Here is a 13,421-nt window from a genome sequence, read left to right as displayed (position 1 = left end):
TAGGGCACCATACAAATGGATTTATTAATAATACATATTATTCTAAAATATTTGTGAAACTTTGTCCGTTTCCTCCATGTTTATTCCATTATTTTCCCGTCGAGTGGTAACTAACTGGATATCGGTTGCAAAATTCTCTCATTAGTTTGTCCCAGGTGGTGTAAGCTTTTATGTCAAAACGAACACATGACACATCTTTACGAGACATACATTATGCAAATGAAGTCAAGAAACAGCTTTACCAGGCATGAAATATGCATAGCGAAGACAACATGAGGGAAGGGCTTCATAACAAATGAAGGCCTGTGTCAAATAGAAAACCAGGCACATATTGATTATCAGTTATTTTTGTACTATGTACATGGCATTGTACTGATATGTGTGTGTGCATGTGTGTGTGTAAAGTGTAGTAAGCACGTGGATATTGATCCATGTATAGTTTCTGCTTCGTGTGGCATATAGATCAAAGTGAAACGGGACTGTGAAACAACAGAATCGCTTTTGCCACTATGCCACAGCTGTAATTCCCTTCAGGACTCAGTCGGTGTCCTCAACAAGAGGTTGGCGTTTTTGTGAAGATGAACTTTGACGACGTGTTGAGACAGCTGGGGGAGTTTGGCCCGTACCAGAAATGGCTATATATACTTCTGTGTCTACCATCAATACCACAGTCTCTCCAGCTGATACAGGCGGTTGTCTTTTTGTTTGCGGTCCCTGAACATAGGTATGCATATTTAGTAAACCGTTTTATACTTTAAGCATTGCTATGATTGCGAGTAAGTAATCTGTATATCCCTATGGGTGTAACTGTAAGAATATGAGTAATGGAATGGTTTCCATGTTTTTCATATACCAAATGCTGTTATGTAATTATATCCGTGTGTATGAAGTGAGCGATCAAGGATCTTCCTATTATCTGAAAGAAATTATCCATTAAATGTGGATACATATCCTATACAAATTTTGCCACATGGACATAGTTGAAACTTTATTGAGTTATTATGCTTTTGTAATCACTTTACATATAGCAAAGCTCTTTGATCTGCTTGTATTTGATCTCTTGTTCAACCAAGGTCATGTAAATATTTAAAAATATCATGTTTCAACGTTGTATCATAAGCTTGTGCAGGTCGGAAAATATTGATACGGCATGTTGGTTATTTACAATGGAATTTTTAACGAATGTTTCCCTGTGAACCAGTTGCTCAATATTTCATCTACTTTTGCGAACACCAAATTGAATGTTCGTGATGAACTATTGGTTTCTAAAACACATACTAGTAGATTATTAATTTTACCATGTGTTCCATGGTCTTACAAACGCAGCTCGTTAATGAAATAGGACTATAGTCAGCTGGATCTGTATTATCCCGGCCAGGCTTAGGTATGGGGACAAGAATGGCATTATGCCACGAAGGGGGAATATATCCAGTTGTCCAAATATCATCAAAAATACTTAAAAGTGTTTCAAGACATGAGTTGGGTAAATGCTTTAGAAGCTGATAGTTGATATTATCAGCTCCTGTTTCGGTATCATGGGCTTGTGCTAAAGCAGTATCAAGATCATGTAGCTGTTGTTGATACCTGTTCAGTGTCTCACTTCTTTTGTATTATAATTGTTTCTTATGAGAGTGTGTTTTGTAATTTGTAATTTGTAATATCATATTAATTGATGTTCGATGGCAATTGTGTTTTTAGCGGTACGCCTTTTTGATGGCACTTTAGAGTTGCCTCCCTTGGCAATATTGTTTATTTACGGCTTTCATCATGCCGTGTGTTCCACATGATGCGATAACATTCTGAGTGGATAATGATGCTGTCTAGCTTTGCTATAATGCTCGAGAACTGTGTAAGAGCTATTTAAGGGCTGGTTGTTGCGTTGTGCGACGGGATTTATCACATGACTGGAGTTACACATAAGCTGATATACATCTGCCTACCGTCGTCAAGTCTGTCTGTCAACATTTCAAGACCGTGCTTGACTATTCAACTACTGTCAGTGTAAACAACCTTTAATCAGTATATCTGTTCTCACCATGAATGTCAAGACTCGGGTGAGTTAATATTTTATATTTGTGACCAAATATATTATATTTGTGACTCAATTGCAATTTACTAGATATCTGTATTGTCATTCATTGTAGCTTGCTCATTGTTTGCTCAATATATTATGGAATATTTAAGACTTGTCTGTGTTCTATTTTGCTGGTTCAAAGGAGACTCTTAAACCTTTTGTCACGGCAAATTTATTAACCGTAACATCTTATAACGGGCTTGTAATCAGTGCATGGTATAAGAAGTCATCAATTTCGCGTGTCCTACCTTAGAATAAGCCATAAGCCATTCAAACATGACTGGGTAACCAAAAGAAGATGTCATATTCGCCAGTAGCATGATCATTCTAAAATTCAATCTTTTATTTTAAGTAGATGTTTACATGACATATTTTTAATATCCCGTAGACTTGAAATATTGTTTATTGGTGAGGTGAGGTGAAATGGGGTTTAACGTCGTACTTAACATTATTTTGCTCATATGACGACAGGCATAAGTGTGTATGTGTGGCTGCTTGTACTAGCCTAGACATAAGTTGGTTATTGTGCTAGCTCACTGAGATACTATGCCGCAGTTAAGCATGAATACCCCACTCAGACACATTATACTGACTCCGATCCGACCGAACAGTAACCATTAATGCCGAGCGCCAGGCAGGGACTAACAAGTACCATATTTTAACGTCTTTTCGAATGACGCGGCCGGGGATCGAACCCGCAACCTTCCGCTCTCTGGGCGGACTCTGTTACCAGTACACCATGGAGGCGGTCCTGTCTATTGGTACATTTAAGAGCTCTTATCTACTGTTTACTTATGCTGTTGAAAAGGAACTGTTATCTGGTAATCTAAAAGCTTTTGTCTCAGCATACTTGGATCCACCTGTGAATATAGATTTGCATGTATTATATTTACTTCTTAACTGATTTGTGTATTGTGTGCACTGGAACTTATTTGTTTTGATTGCTTAAATGTGGTCAGTGTTCGGACTGCCTGTGGTGTTATCAATTATGAAGATGAGTTGAGAGCTAGTGAAAAGGAGATATGTTCAACATCAGCAGCAGAAAAGTAAGGTTTAGTTCTTCCATACCGTGACTTAAACCAGCCATGAATTGCTGATACTCAATAACGTCAATAACGTCAAAACAACTTGAATATCACATATATATATTTAGCATGCAAGTTTAATTTTTGTCACTATTCAAGACAAAACAAGGTACAAGATCATCAGCAACTGAAGGTAGATAACAATACTAGACACCATGGGGATTTACAGTACTTTTGCTACCTGCAGGCAGCCAGGCCAAACATTGTCACACTTTGAAATTGTAGGCACCATATTTTCTACCCTTCACCAATTAGAAGTTGACCACCATGAATGTCTGTTATGACCAAAGTTGATCATACGAAGATAAGATGCACAGTAAACAGTAAGAAATGGATTTCATGTTATACTACAGAAACAACTGCTTTGTGTATTTGACTCTATGTTCGCCATGGAAACAAACAAATTGAGTTTAAGAGTGTATGAGTGAGTGAGTATGGTTTTACGCCGCTTTTAGCAATATTCCAGCAATATCACGGCGGGGGACACCAGAAATGGGCTTCACACATTGTACCCATGTGGGGAATGGCACCCTGGTCTTCATCGTGACGTGCGAACGCTTTAACCACTAGGCTACCCCAACCGTCGCCTGTAATATTGAACCATGGCAGGGTTCTCCATTGGTAAAAAGAAACGGACTGATTAATGTAAAGATTTATTACAGAACACGTGTAAAGCATACTGAAAATAGAAATTCTTTCCATAAGAAAGGTTGAGGCTCTATATATCTAATTCACATTTGTGTACATGTAAAAGGATTTGATTTGTTACATGTTAATGTTTACAGGCGAGCGAACACTTTAACCACTAGTATCCGCCCCTTATTTTTCAATATCAGGTGCGCTATTCCAGGATTTTTGGTAATGACACCACATACGATATTCAGAACAACGTTCATGAACAACTCGTAAATCGGTCCATCCCAATGGTCTCTGGTTACTATGGCGATGAGAAGTATTCCCACTGCCAACTGTATCAGGAAACCAATATCTCCAATATTTGGTCGGTTTCACGAAATATCACAGAGCCTTGTAATGCCTGGGTGTACGATCAATCACAGTTCATATCCACGATTTCAGAGAGGGTGAGTTGTAAACTGCAAAGCAAATATCCTGATGATTTTATTAAATTATCATTCCATTGTAATTAAAACCGTGAAGATCGGTGGTAGAATTTGTCTTCAGCAACCCATGCTTGTCGTATGAGGAGACGGGATCGGGTGGTCAGGTTTGCTGACTTGGTTAAAACATGTCATTGTATCACCAGTAGCGTAGATAGATGCTCATCGTGTGTGTCACTGAATTATCAAGTACAGACACCATTATTTACATACCGCAATCATATAGCTTAAATATAATAACAAACTTTGAAATTTCCAGCAACAAAACATTTTATGACCTTATCTTAAACAATGAAACCACCTATAACTGGACAGGTGTTTACGCAGTGTCTTCGTCATAGGTGACTGATGAAGACTATTTCGCCCCAACGTGTCAGCAGGTGTGTGTGTGTCTGTCCAGACTCACTCACATGTTTTTGAGTACATCACGGGTGGGCTGACAGTAATGTTACTAATCAAGAGACTGTTTCATCAATGTGTATGACCGATTTAACTATATTTGTTTACAGATGGATTTTGTCTGCGAGAAAAAGTCCTACGTGACCCATGCCAAGATGCTCAGTATGTTTGGACATTTGGTTGGCAGTCTCATCAACGGGCCTTTGTCAGACATGTGAGTGACTTACTTACATAATCTTCATTAGTGATACTATAGCAGCTTTCTGCCATTTCGTAACATCACACTTATCTGTAACATATTCAGGGTGACAGTGGATGCACTCGATCATGCCATTGTATCGTGCCGTTAAACTATATGAATCTAAAGACATAGGGAATGCTACACTGCAACGCCTCTGCGTTCCATTTCATCGTAAGTGTCGTGGCACCGTCATACACTGGTGCCAAAGACATGGTCGGAGACAAATCAATCAGAAAATAGTGTTGTAAAAATGTACCAGAGACACTATGACCATGTGAAATCCTGTGATCAAAATATCTTTTCACACATGTACACCCTATAAATGTTGTCACACATTCGTACGCCAGTTCTTTCTATCCTCGTGCTACAGGTTTGAATCCGATTGTCAAAGCATGTATGACCATTACACAAAACCACAATGTAATTTGTAGTCGGTTTGATTAAAATTGCGGTGTAAATCCAGCTAGGGTCCATGCAGGTAGCCAAAGTACTGTAAGCCCCAATGGTCCTTAGCATGGTGATCAGCCTTCAGTTGCTGGCGATCTTTAGCCAATTTTTACATTGTATTGTCCAAAAATAGTTTTCTACTTTTAAAGATATGTGCTAGCTAGTTTTTGTGATAATCTAGTAATTTTGCTGCTCTTCGTTGACAGGGTTTAACGTATTATATGTTTGTGTTATGAATTTAGAACTAGTTTTAGTCACGATATGGCTGAAATATTGCCGATGTGACTTTAAATTTTAACTCATTCACTCACTGATTAACATTGCGGTATAAATCCCATACATTCGCTGCACAGTTTAAATCTGTTTGACCTTTGCTATATACAATTCTACCATAAAACACCAAATTTCATCAGAAATCATCCCGCCAGTTTAGTGAGTGAGATATCGGCAATATCTCAGCCATATCGTGACGAAAACAATTTATACAATAAAGATGAAAACAATTTGAAGAGTAAAACCTGTCGACGATGGACAGGAAAAATACTAGAGTATCACAGGTATGAACATAAAACTAGCATGTAAAACTAAAACATTGTATTTAAAGAAGACAATACAATATGAAACACGGGCTATAGATCGCCAACAACTAAAGGTAGCCGCCCAAATGTGTTTATGAGGCTCGATTCAATATGGGTGCAACAGCAGCAATACCTATTTATGTATGAGTCATTTCTTAGAAACGTTTATGATCGTGGGTGCAAGCCATATATGGTGGGAATCCACATAATCACGTGTTCTTGAATGTTTAAACTGTATTTGTCATAACTGTCAGTATTTATGCAGTGGAAGGACAATGGCGTTGTGAAACTGAAATGTCATCGGTTTTACCAATAAATTGTGACAAGAGGTTCAAACTCAATGTCAACTTATATAACGGCTAACCTTATGAACCAGCCAGCAATATAAACAACATTTGTTTTATTAAGATACTTGCTTGTATATGTTTCTGTTGGAAGCAATTAGTTTTCAAGAATATATAAGAAGGAGACCTTGAATCGGACTTAATTTAGTAGGTAGAAATATGGAAAAAAAGCGCTCTCCAGCTAACTACATGATGCTGTTAATTTGTTGCTCTTGTCCTGTTCAGATTAAGTCCCTGTTTCTTTAGTTCTTTGATTGTAGGACAATAGATCGAATCCTTCCATCCATCCATCCATCCATCCATTCATTCATTCATTCATTCATTCTTCTGCAGGTTTGGAAGACGACCGGTTATAATCTCTAACATGTTTATGTTGGTGCTTCTCAGCATCTGTCTGGTGTGGTCCAACACGGCCCCGGTTGTCCTTTTCCTTGTTTTCGCAATCAACGCCTGTTGCATTGGCCAGTATCTCGTGTGCTTCGTATTTGGTATGTCAATGAGCTGATTTAATTATCCTTTAAATCTGTGTTCTTTTAGGAGTAACAGTATTGATTTTTCCGTCACAAGGGATCAATATTTCAAGCCATTATCTCTGAAGGATATTGCTAATAATGCCAAGTGTTCATTTATTTATTATTTTTTTAAACCGAAATATAGTTTATCATAAATATTCATTCCTGTGTCTTGTATACATTAAACTGCCTTTTAAAATTTGTAGAATACATTTGTTAATTGTAATTGGTTGTTGCTGTAGCCTTGAAGGGGGTTGAAGTAGCCGAAGAGGGGGTATCTATCTAAGACCACATCTTACAAATTATATACATATTTCGACTATGATTTTAATCATAGAATATTGTTCTTTTAATTTGGCCAAAGTTGTCAATAATCGCAATAATCAATGGTGCAAATGTTTGAACGCTGGCAAATAGCTCTAAACTTACCTTAAACGGGTAATCTACACAATTATGCGATTACAACATAATGTGTATGTTGTCGCAGGCATGGAGATAGTCGGCCGCTCCAAGCGTATGTGGGCAGGCGTGGCCATGAACCTCTTCTGGAGCGCGGGGAACATGGTGTCAGCTCTTACAGCCTATCTCTTCCGGGACTGGAAGACTCGACAGCTGATTGTCAGCATCCCGGCAGTTGTCTTTGCTTATTTGTAGTAAGTACTGGACTTTGATGTAGTTTATTTGTATATATGACATTCATTGTAGTTATCACGTGAGTGTGTTTTTGTAAAGTAAATATCCTGCATATAAATATCATATTTTCTTAACATTACCTGAACATTGCACGTTTTCAAGGAATGTCGTCAAGATTATATATTACGTCAGAAGGGCAGCTGAGTAGTTTCTCCAGATTCACAAATGTAAATTTTGAAACTATTGCCGATGGACAAGGGCACGGCCATGTTTGTGAATAATGAAAGAAGTATTTCATGAGGCTTCCTTACTTTCATCTTTATTCGTATATGACCCCAACTGTGCTATCACAATACCAAAAGTGTACTCTAATTATAGAACTTGCTATGAAATCGACCCTTAAACTTTCCAATGTCCGTTTAATCCACCAGTTTCTGATTAACGTACATTGGGATAACACACGCATTGACCCATTTCAAATAACAATTTTAAGGTTCATTCGTACAATGAACTATTTATACAACACGCATTTCCTTACGTCTTGAACATTCTTCTCTATGCTGGGAAACCATTTAAAGAATGAGAATCATGTTCATATCTGTTCATCACAGTTTTATCCCAGAATCTCCGAGATGGCTTCTGAAACATGGCAGAAGTGAGGAAGCGAAAGTGATTGTTGCAAATATTGCGAAGAAGAACAAAGTACAAATAGATACAAATATTCTCAATGAGGTTGATGTCGAAAAGGAAGAGGCAAAACAAGAACCATTCTGGAAACTTTTGAAGTCTTCTGTGATGATGCGTCGAATGACCATCATCTGCTATAACTGGTACGAGTTCAATCCCATTATGTATTTTAGTTTGACCGTAAGTTTGCCTTTGAAGGAAAGAAAACTAGTTTTTAAAGAATAGTAACACATTAGTCTGTGGAAGTCAGTTACATCTGCAAGCAAAATAACACGTGATTCGTTAGTACCTAAATGAGTAAGATTGGTTTCATAGCAATATTCCAGCAATATCATAGCGAGGGAGACTAGAATTGAGCTTCACACAAACGTAATAAACCACAATAAGTTGGGAGTAATTATAGTTAGTCTAGGACTACCACACAACGTCTGAATTCTGAATTTCACCACCAAAACAGATGAAATGAAAAATAATTATTTTTTACCATAGGCTATTCTGATTTCTCTGTTGAAAGGCCACAACAGCGAAGAAAAAATAATTGTGATTCTTTTCTTAGGTTTGCAGTTGGAATGGGTTTCTTCGGCCTCAGCATGAACGTCACTAACCTATCTGGTAACATCTACCTCAACTTCTTCTTGTTCATCGTCGCAGAGGCTCTTGCATACATCTCCTGTTTTTTCCTAATGGATCATGTTGGTCGCAAGGTGCTCCTGTGTATATCTCTGTCACTAACAGGGACAGCGTGCATTCTTCCGTTGATTCCAGTACTAGTTGCAGATACACGTACGTAACATGTATTGCTACTGAAAAATCCAGGTGTGGTTATATATGTATAGGTCCATACACAACAACATGTAAGGTGTCACTTTTATGACTTCACATATGTGCTTATAAATGAGAATATTGATACTAAATATGAGAAGGACACTTTAAAACTGGGTCATACGACACTTGCTCAGAAGGTGTTCGATCAAGGTTTCAACATTCAAGGCCTTAGTAAAGCTTTCAAAACGTTTTGTGGAGGGCATTACGTTACAAAAACTGATGTCCTATTTTGACTTGTACCATACGTTCCGAATTGGTTCTAGCGAACAACTGACTAGCCTAGTTTGTGTATAGTTTTGACGGGTGCCACCGCTGGAGCTCACTACTTTTACCCTTCACAAAACCTGGTAGCATCACTTTTTCGGTGTGATTCACAAACCCATGCTCTGCCATTATGTAAATCACTGGATTTTCTGGTAGAGATTCTACTGAACTGAACTGAATTTTATTCAGTCAGGCTGCAAACTGCAGCATAAGAGGTACATAAATAATATTTATAATTTATACAACATAAAAAGTATATACAAACGGTATGATAGGTGCAATGTACATCGAGCTAGTTACATATATTAAGTTATTGAAATTATTTCTTAAATAAAGTCATAATTATTTTACAAAAAATTGAAAGCTTTCTAAAAGTTTCTAGCTTCTTGGTGTTAAATAGAATATTCATTTTATACATATTTGGTCTAATATAATAATACCTCTGAATATATGTTTCTCTTTCTAATTTGGGACATATAAATAAATAATTAAATTCGTCACCAATATCATTTAGGTTACACATAGTACATTTTCTATCATTTACTGGGATTCGTCGCCATCTACCTGTCTCGATTGGAAGAAAATCATTGGAAGCTCGACATTTTAACAAGTTCTTGTAATACAGAAAATTTGGTATGGTTCCAAATTAAGAGATGGATTTTTGAAAATGCTATAAGTGGTTGCTTTGGAAGAGATTTTAATTGTTAACATCCATGTTTGCTGATAAATATCTATTAATTTTAAAACAGTTTTAAGCCAAAATATACTTTTAAAATTTTGGGATTTCCAGATTATACTCAGTCCAAGATTGTCGAAAATTCTCTCAAGATAGATTATCCATTTATGTTCACACTTGCCAAATATATAATCTTTGAAGATTAATTTATATATTAAGAAGCATAATTTTGATGATTTTCCGATTATAAATTTAGCCCCAAAACAAACCATTCTGCTTTTAATAACATTTACAAGTGGGAATCTACCAAACTCGCCATATAACATAAAGTTTGGTGTACTTTTCCTGAGTGATACCAAATATTTGAGAAAGCGTAGATGAACATTTTCAAAGCAAGAAGTATTTTCAAAACCCCAGACCTTACATCGATATAACAGAATCGGGGTGACCATACAATCAAACAATCAAATCAAATCAACTCAGACAAACCATATGTGCGGGCCACCGTCATACAGATGTACTGTTGCCGCGTGTGGCGTTAAACAAACACGCTCATCATGTAGTCAGATTTGTTATCGACTTACGGGTATGGAAATGGTTTTGTCGCTGTTACATGCATTGTTAAAATATTAATATGTATGCAACTGTAAGATATTATTTACCTAGTACAATGCAAGCCAGTGTCATCTTGTTGAGAACCTGAACATTTAGTTATATGCAAGACATCATTTGATACAAAAATGTTGGTATCCAAACACAAAACGGAATTTTGTTCATTGTGTCAAAATAGTATTGTTCCACTCTGTACATCACTATATCACGACATACATATGAGAAGACGTCTTGATCCGTGATCAGCATTACTTATGTCTATAGTTACAAGTCTATTGTCAGGGTTCGGGACAGTTTGTCAAAGGAAATGTCTTCTGATATTAGCATCATTTACAACATGCATGCATACAATGCTGGACTTCCTCGTTTCAAAAAAAGGAAATGAAAGGACTTAGGACAGGCATCCCTCTGGGTACAGATTTTCCTCCCCTTTTTCCTAGTCTGTTCCACACGAATTGTAAATTCTGCACATGCTGGCAAAATAGAGACCTTTTTATTTAGATATACTGACGATCTGACATCGCTCTGTATTAATTTCTCTCCATTGATTCTACTCTACTAGCGGAAAAATGGGCCATCAACACCCTTGCCATTATAGGAAACATGTGCGCCTCTGCTGCCATGTGTACCGTCTACACCTTCACAGCTGAACTCATGCCGACCACGTCAAGGACATTTGGCATGTCAATGAGTTCTATATGCTGCAGAGTTGGGAGTCTACTCTCTCCATACATTGTTGACCTGGTGAGTTGTACAACATCTTTGTGGCTGTACATGTCATATGTTTACTTTGACCCACGATAACCGAGAATAAAGTGAAGACACATTCAAACGTCAAAAGAATTGGGTACACTGGCTTACTGATACGATAATGAGCCATCATGCTCTACTTTAATATCGTTTTAAAGTAAACCAAAGTCAGTACTTCATACTTTGATCGCCGTCACCATATAAACTTGGATACTTTCAAATAATCCTGCACTTCAGACGATGTACATATCAGGACGGTTTGGTCAGATTCTCCCAATGCTGATATTCGGGGGTATCACAATCTTGGCGGCACTTCTGTCTCTGCTCCTCCCTGAAACGCTGAACAAGAAGCTACCGGAAACCATAAAAGAAGCGGAGATGCTCGGGACGTAAGTAATGACAACACCTGTCACTTCAGTGTAAATCTCAGGCCACTAATTCTCATGGGAAGTACAATGTAGTTGATGTTTGTTCCAGTTGCATATCAATACAAATCAGTGAGAGCCTGTGTAGGTCTCAATGCACTTTCTGCACAATGCCTGTCCAGTTTTCATTCGATGTGAAAAAGTTTCAGATTTGTTTTTGTTTTATCTTTAAGCAAATTTGATGATCATTTTAAATGAAATAGCTTGAAACCTTGAGTTGAGAGTCGAATGTAATCAGATTTATATTTCTATGTAGTATGACAGCGATATGAAATGAACCCCGTAGCACGAAAATGTCTTCTATACAGTAAATACAAGGTATTACATTTTGTATGGCAATTACTTATATCACACGTTATCTTTGGAAATACACTTTCTCAGTAAAGTACAGATTCTAGTACCTTTGTTGGGTTGAGTGTGGCATTCGAACCCACATCCTCAGATGGGACTCAACACAACAAAAGTAGTAGAATCTGTATTTTACTGAGAAAGTGTAATCCCAACATTTTACATTTGACCACTTTCTAAATTGTATTGTGTATCTACTTCCTGTATGCTGTTTTGATGCGGCGTTGGTATAAATCCATATACCGCGATCAAGCAAGGATGAAGTAAGCCTGCATAGTTTAACCGACTCGTATACATCTAATGAGGATAAACAATACAAACTAAGCGAGTGCATGAGAGGCATTAACAGCAACAAATGCAAAATGGTAGCTTGAACTGGCATCAAGGTATATACTGTCACTGAGGGGTCTTAACACTATATGAAAAGGAAAGGGTTGTAACGAGGTCAACACACCAAGTTCGTTTCAGGGCGAATTCAACAATGCTCACTGTATATATCCCCTTAAAGTTTGCACGCCGTTCAAGCCAACCGATTTACCTACAAACTGAGAACGTACAGCACAAAATTCGAGGCAGTACTTTGGGACCTAGGGTCTTCGGAAGCTCTAAAAATTGTGATTTCTCGATTCCGAGGCAAAAGACCTCTCAGAATTTGTACCGCGAACTTACAGATGTTCTTATTTATTTCATCGTATACACAAACGACATGCACTACCCTTTCGGAAACACTTGTACACCTAAGTGTCATCATAAGCTTACTTACAATTATTCATCGCAAACACGATTGTGTCCGTGCCCGTTGGCCTTGCCCCGCATTGAAAAGGGCTAGCGACCCGATTGGCCATGGATAAGATATGTCCCAACAGATCGCCACCTCTTTTCAGTGCTCTTCAGTAATCTCCATTGTTCCTGTGCACTGTGTTACTGTCTTATAGTTATCTAAATGTAATATTATATTGAACATGTATCCAACGAAAACATAATTCAGATTTCTGAAGCCCAGATTCGTTTGTTGTTTCAGGAACGAGTACGAGGAGAACACTGTAGATGCATCTCTTGCACCTGCTGAGCTGAGTCCTCTTCAGTCTCAGGCGAAAGAAAGTGTGGTTTAAGATTCTAACGATGTAATTTTGTCTGAAACAACACACATGGATTTGATATTAGAAACTCGATGAAGCCATGCAATAAATATACCGATAGCGAAAACCGAAGTACAAACAGAATATATATCGGCACGTTGGAGGTTTATCTTTTTTGAAGCGACATAGCGGAAGAATAAACGGTTCCCAGATCGTAAAAGCGGAAATTAACAGTGGCCTTGCACTTGGTGAACATAATAGTTTGTTTCGGATCATTCATTTACAAATATCTATTTACAAAGCAGGGATATGAAATACATCACT

General features: G+C 37.6%; 1 protein-coding gene across 2 annotated transcripts; it reads left to right on the top strand.

Moving 5' to 3' along the window:
• The first annotated feature begins 1,843 nt into the window (after positions 1-1,843).
• On the top strand, positions 1,844-13,344 carry LOC124265460 (organic cation transporter protein-like). Of its 2 annotated transcripts, none has more exons than XM_046700254.1 (10): positions 1,844-2,054; positions 3,996-4,241; positions 4,787-4,890; positions 6,620-6,774; positions 7,286-7,451; positions 8,043-8,261; positions 8,675-8,901; positions 11,058-11,239; positions 11,483-11,634; positions 13,040-13,344. In XM_046700254.1, the coding sequence occupies exons 1-10, from the start codon at positions 2,037-2,039 to the stop codon at positions 13,128-13,130; spliced, it is 1,560 nt and encodes a 519-aa protein (XP_046556210.1). In that variant the 5' UTR covers positions 1,844-2,036; the 3' UTR covers positions 13,131-13,344. The 2 variants fall into 2 exon arrangements, with proteins under 2 accessions (XP_046556210.1, XP_046556209.1); XM_046700253.1 differs by lacking the exon at positions 1,844-2,054 and adding an exon at positions 2,766-3,120.
• Positions 13,345-13,421: the final 77 nt, after the last annotated feature.

The sequence above is a fragment of the Haliotis rubra genome, unplaced genomic scaffold, assembly GCF_003918875.1.
Source record: "Haliotis rubra isolate DU_JTF1 unplaced genomic scaffold, ASM391887v1 Scf98, whole genome shotgun sequence".
NCBI classification, from domain to species: domain Eukaryota; kingdom Metazoa; phylum Mollusca; class Gastropoda; order Lepetellida; family Haliotidae; genus Haliotis; species Haliotis rubra.
The sequence above is the reverse complement of the archived record's forward strand: the minus strand, read 5'-3'. Positions and strand labels throughout refer to the sequence as shown.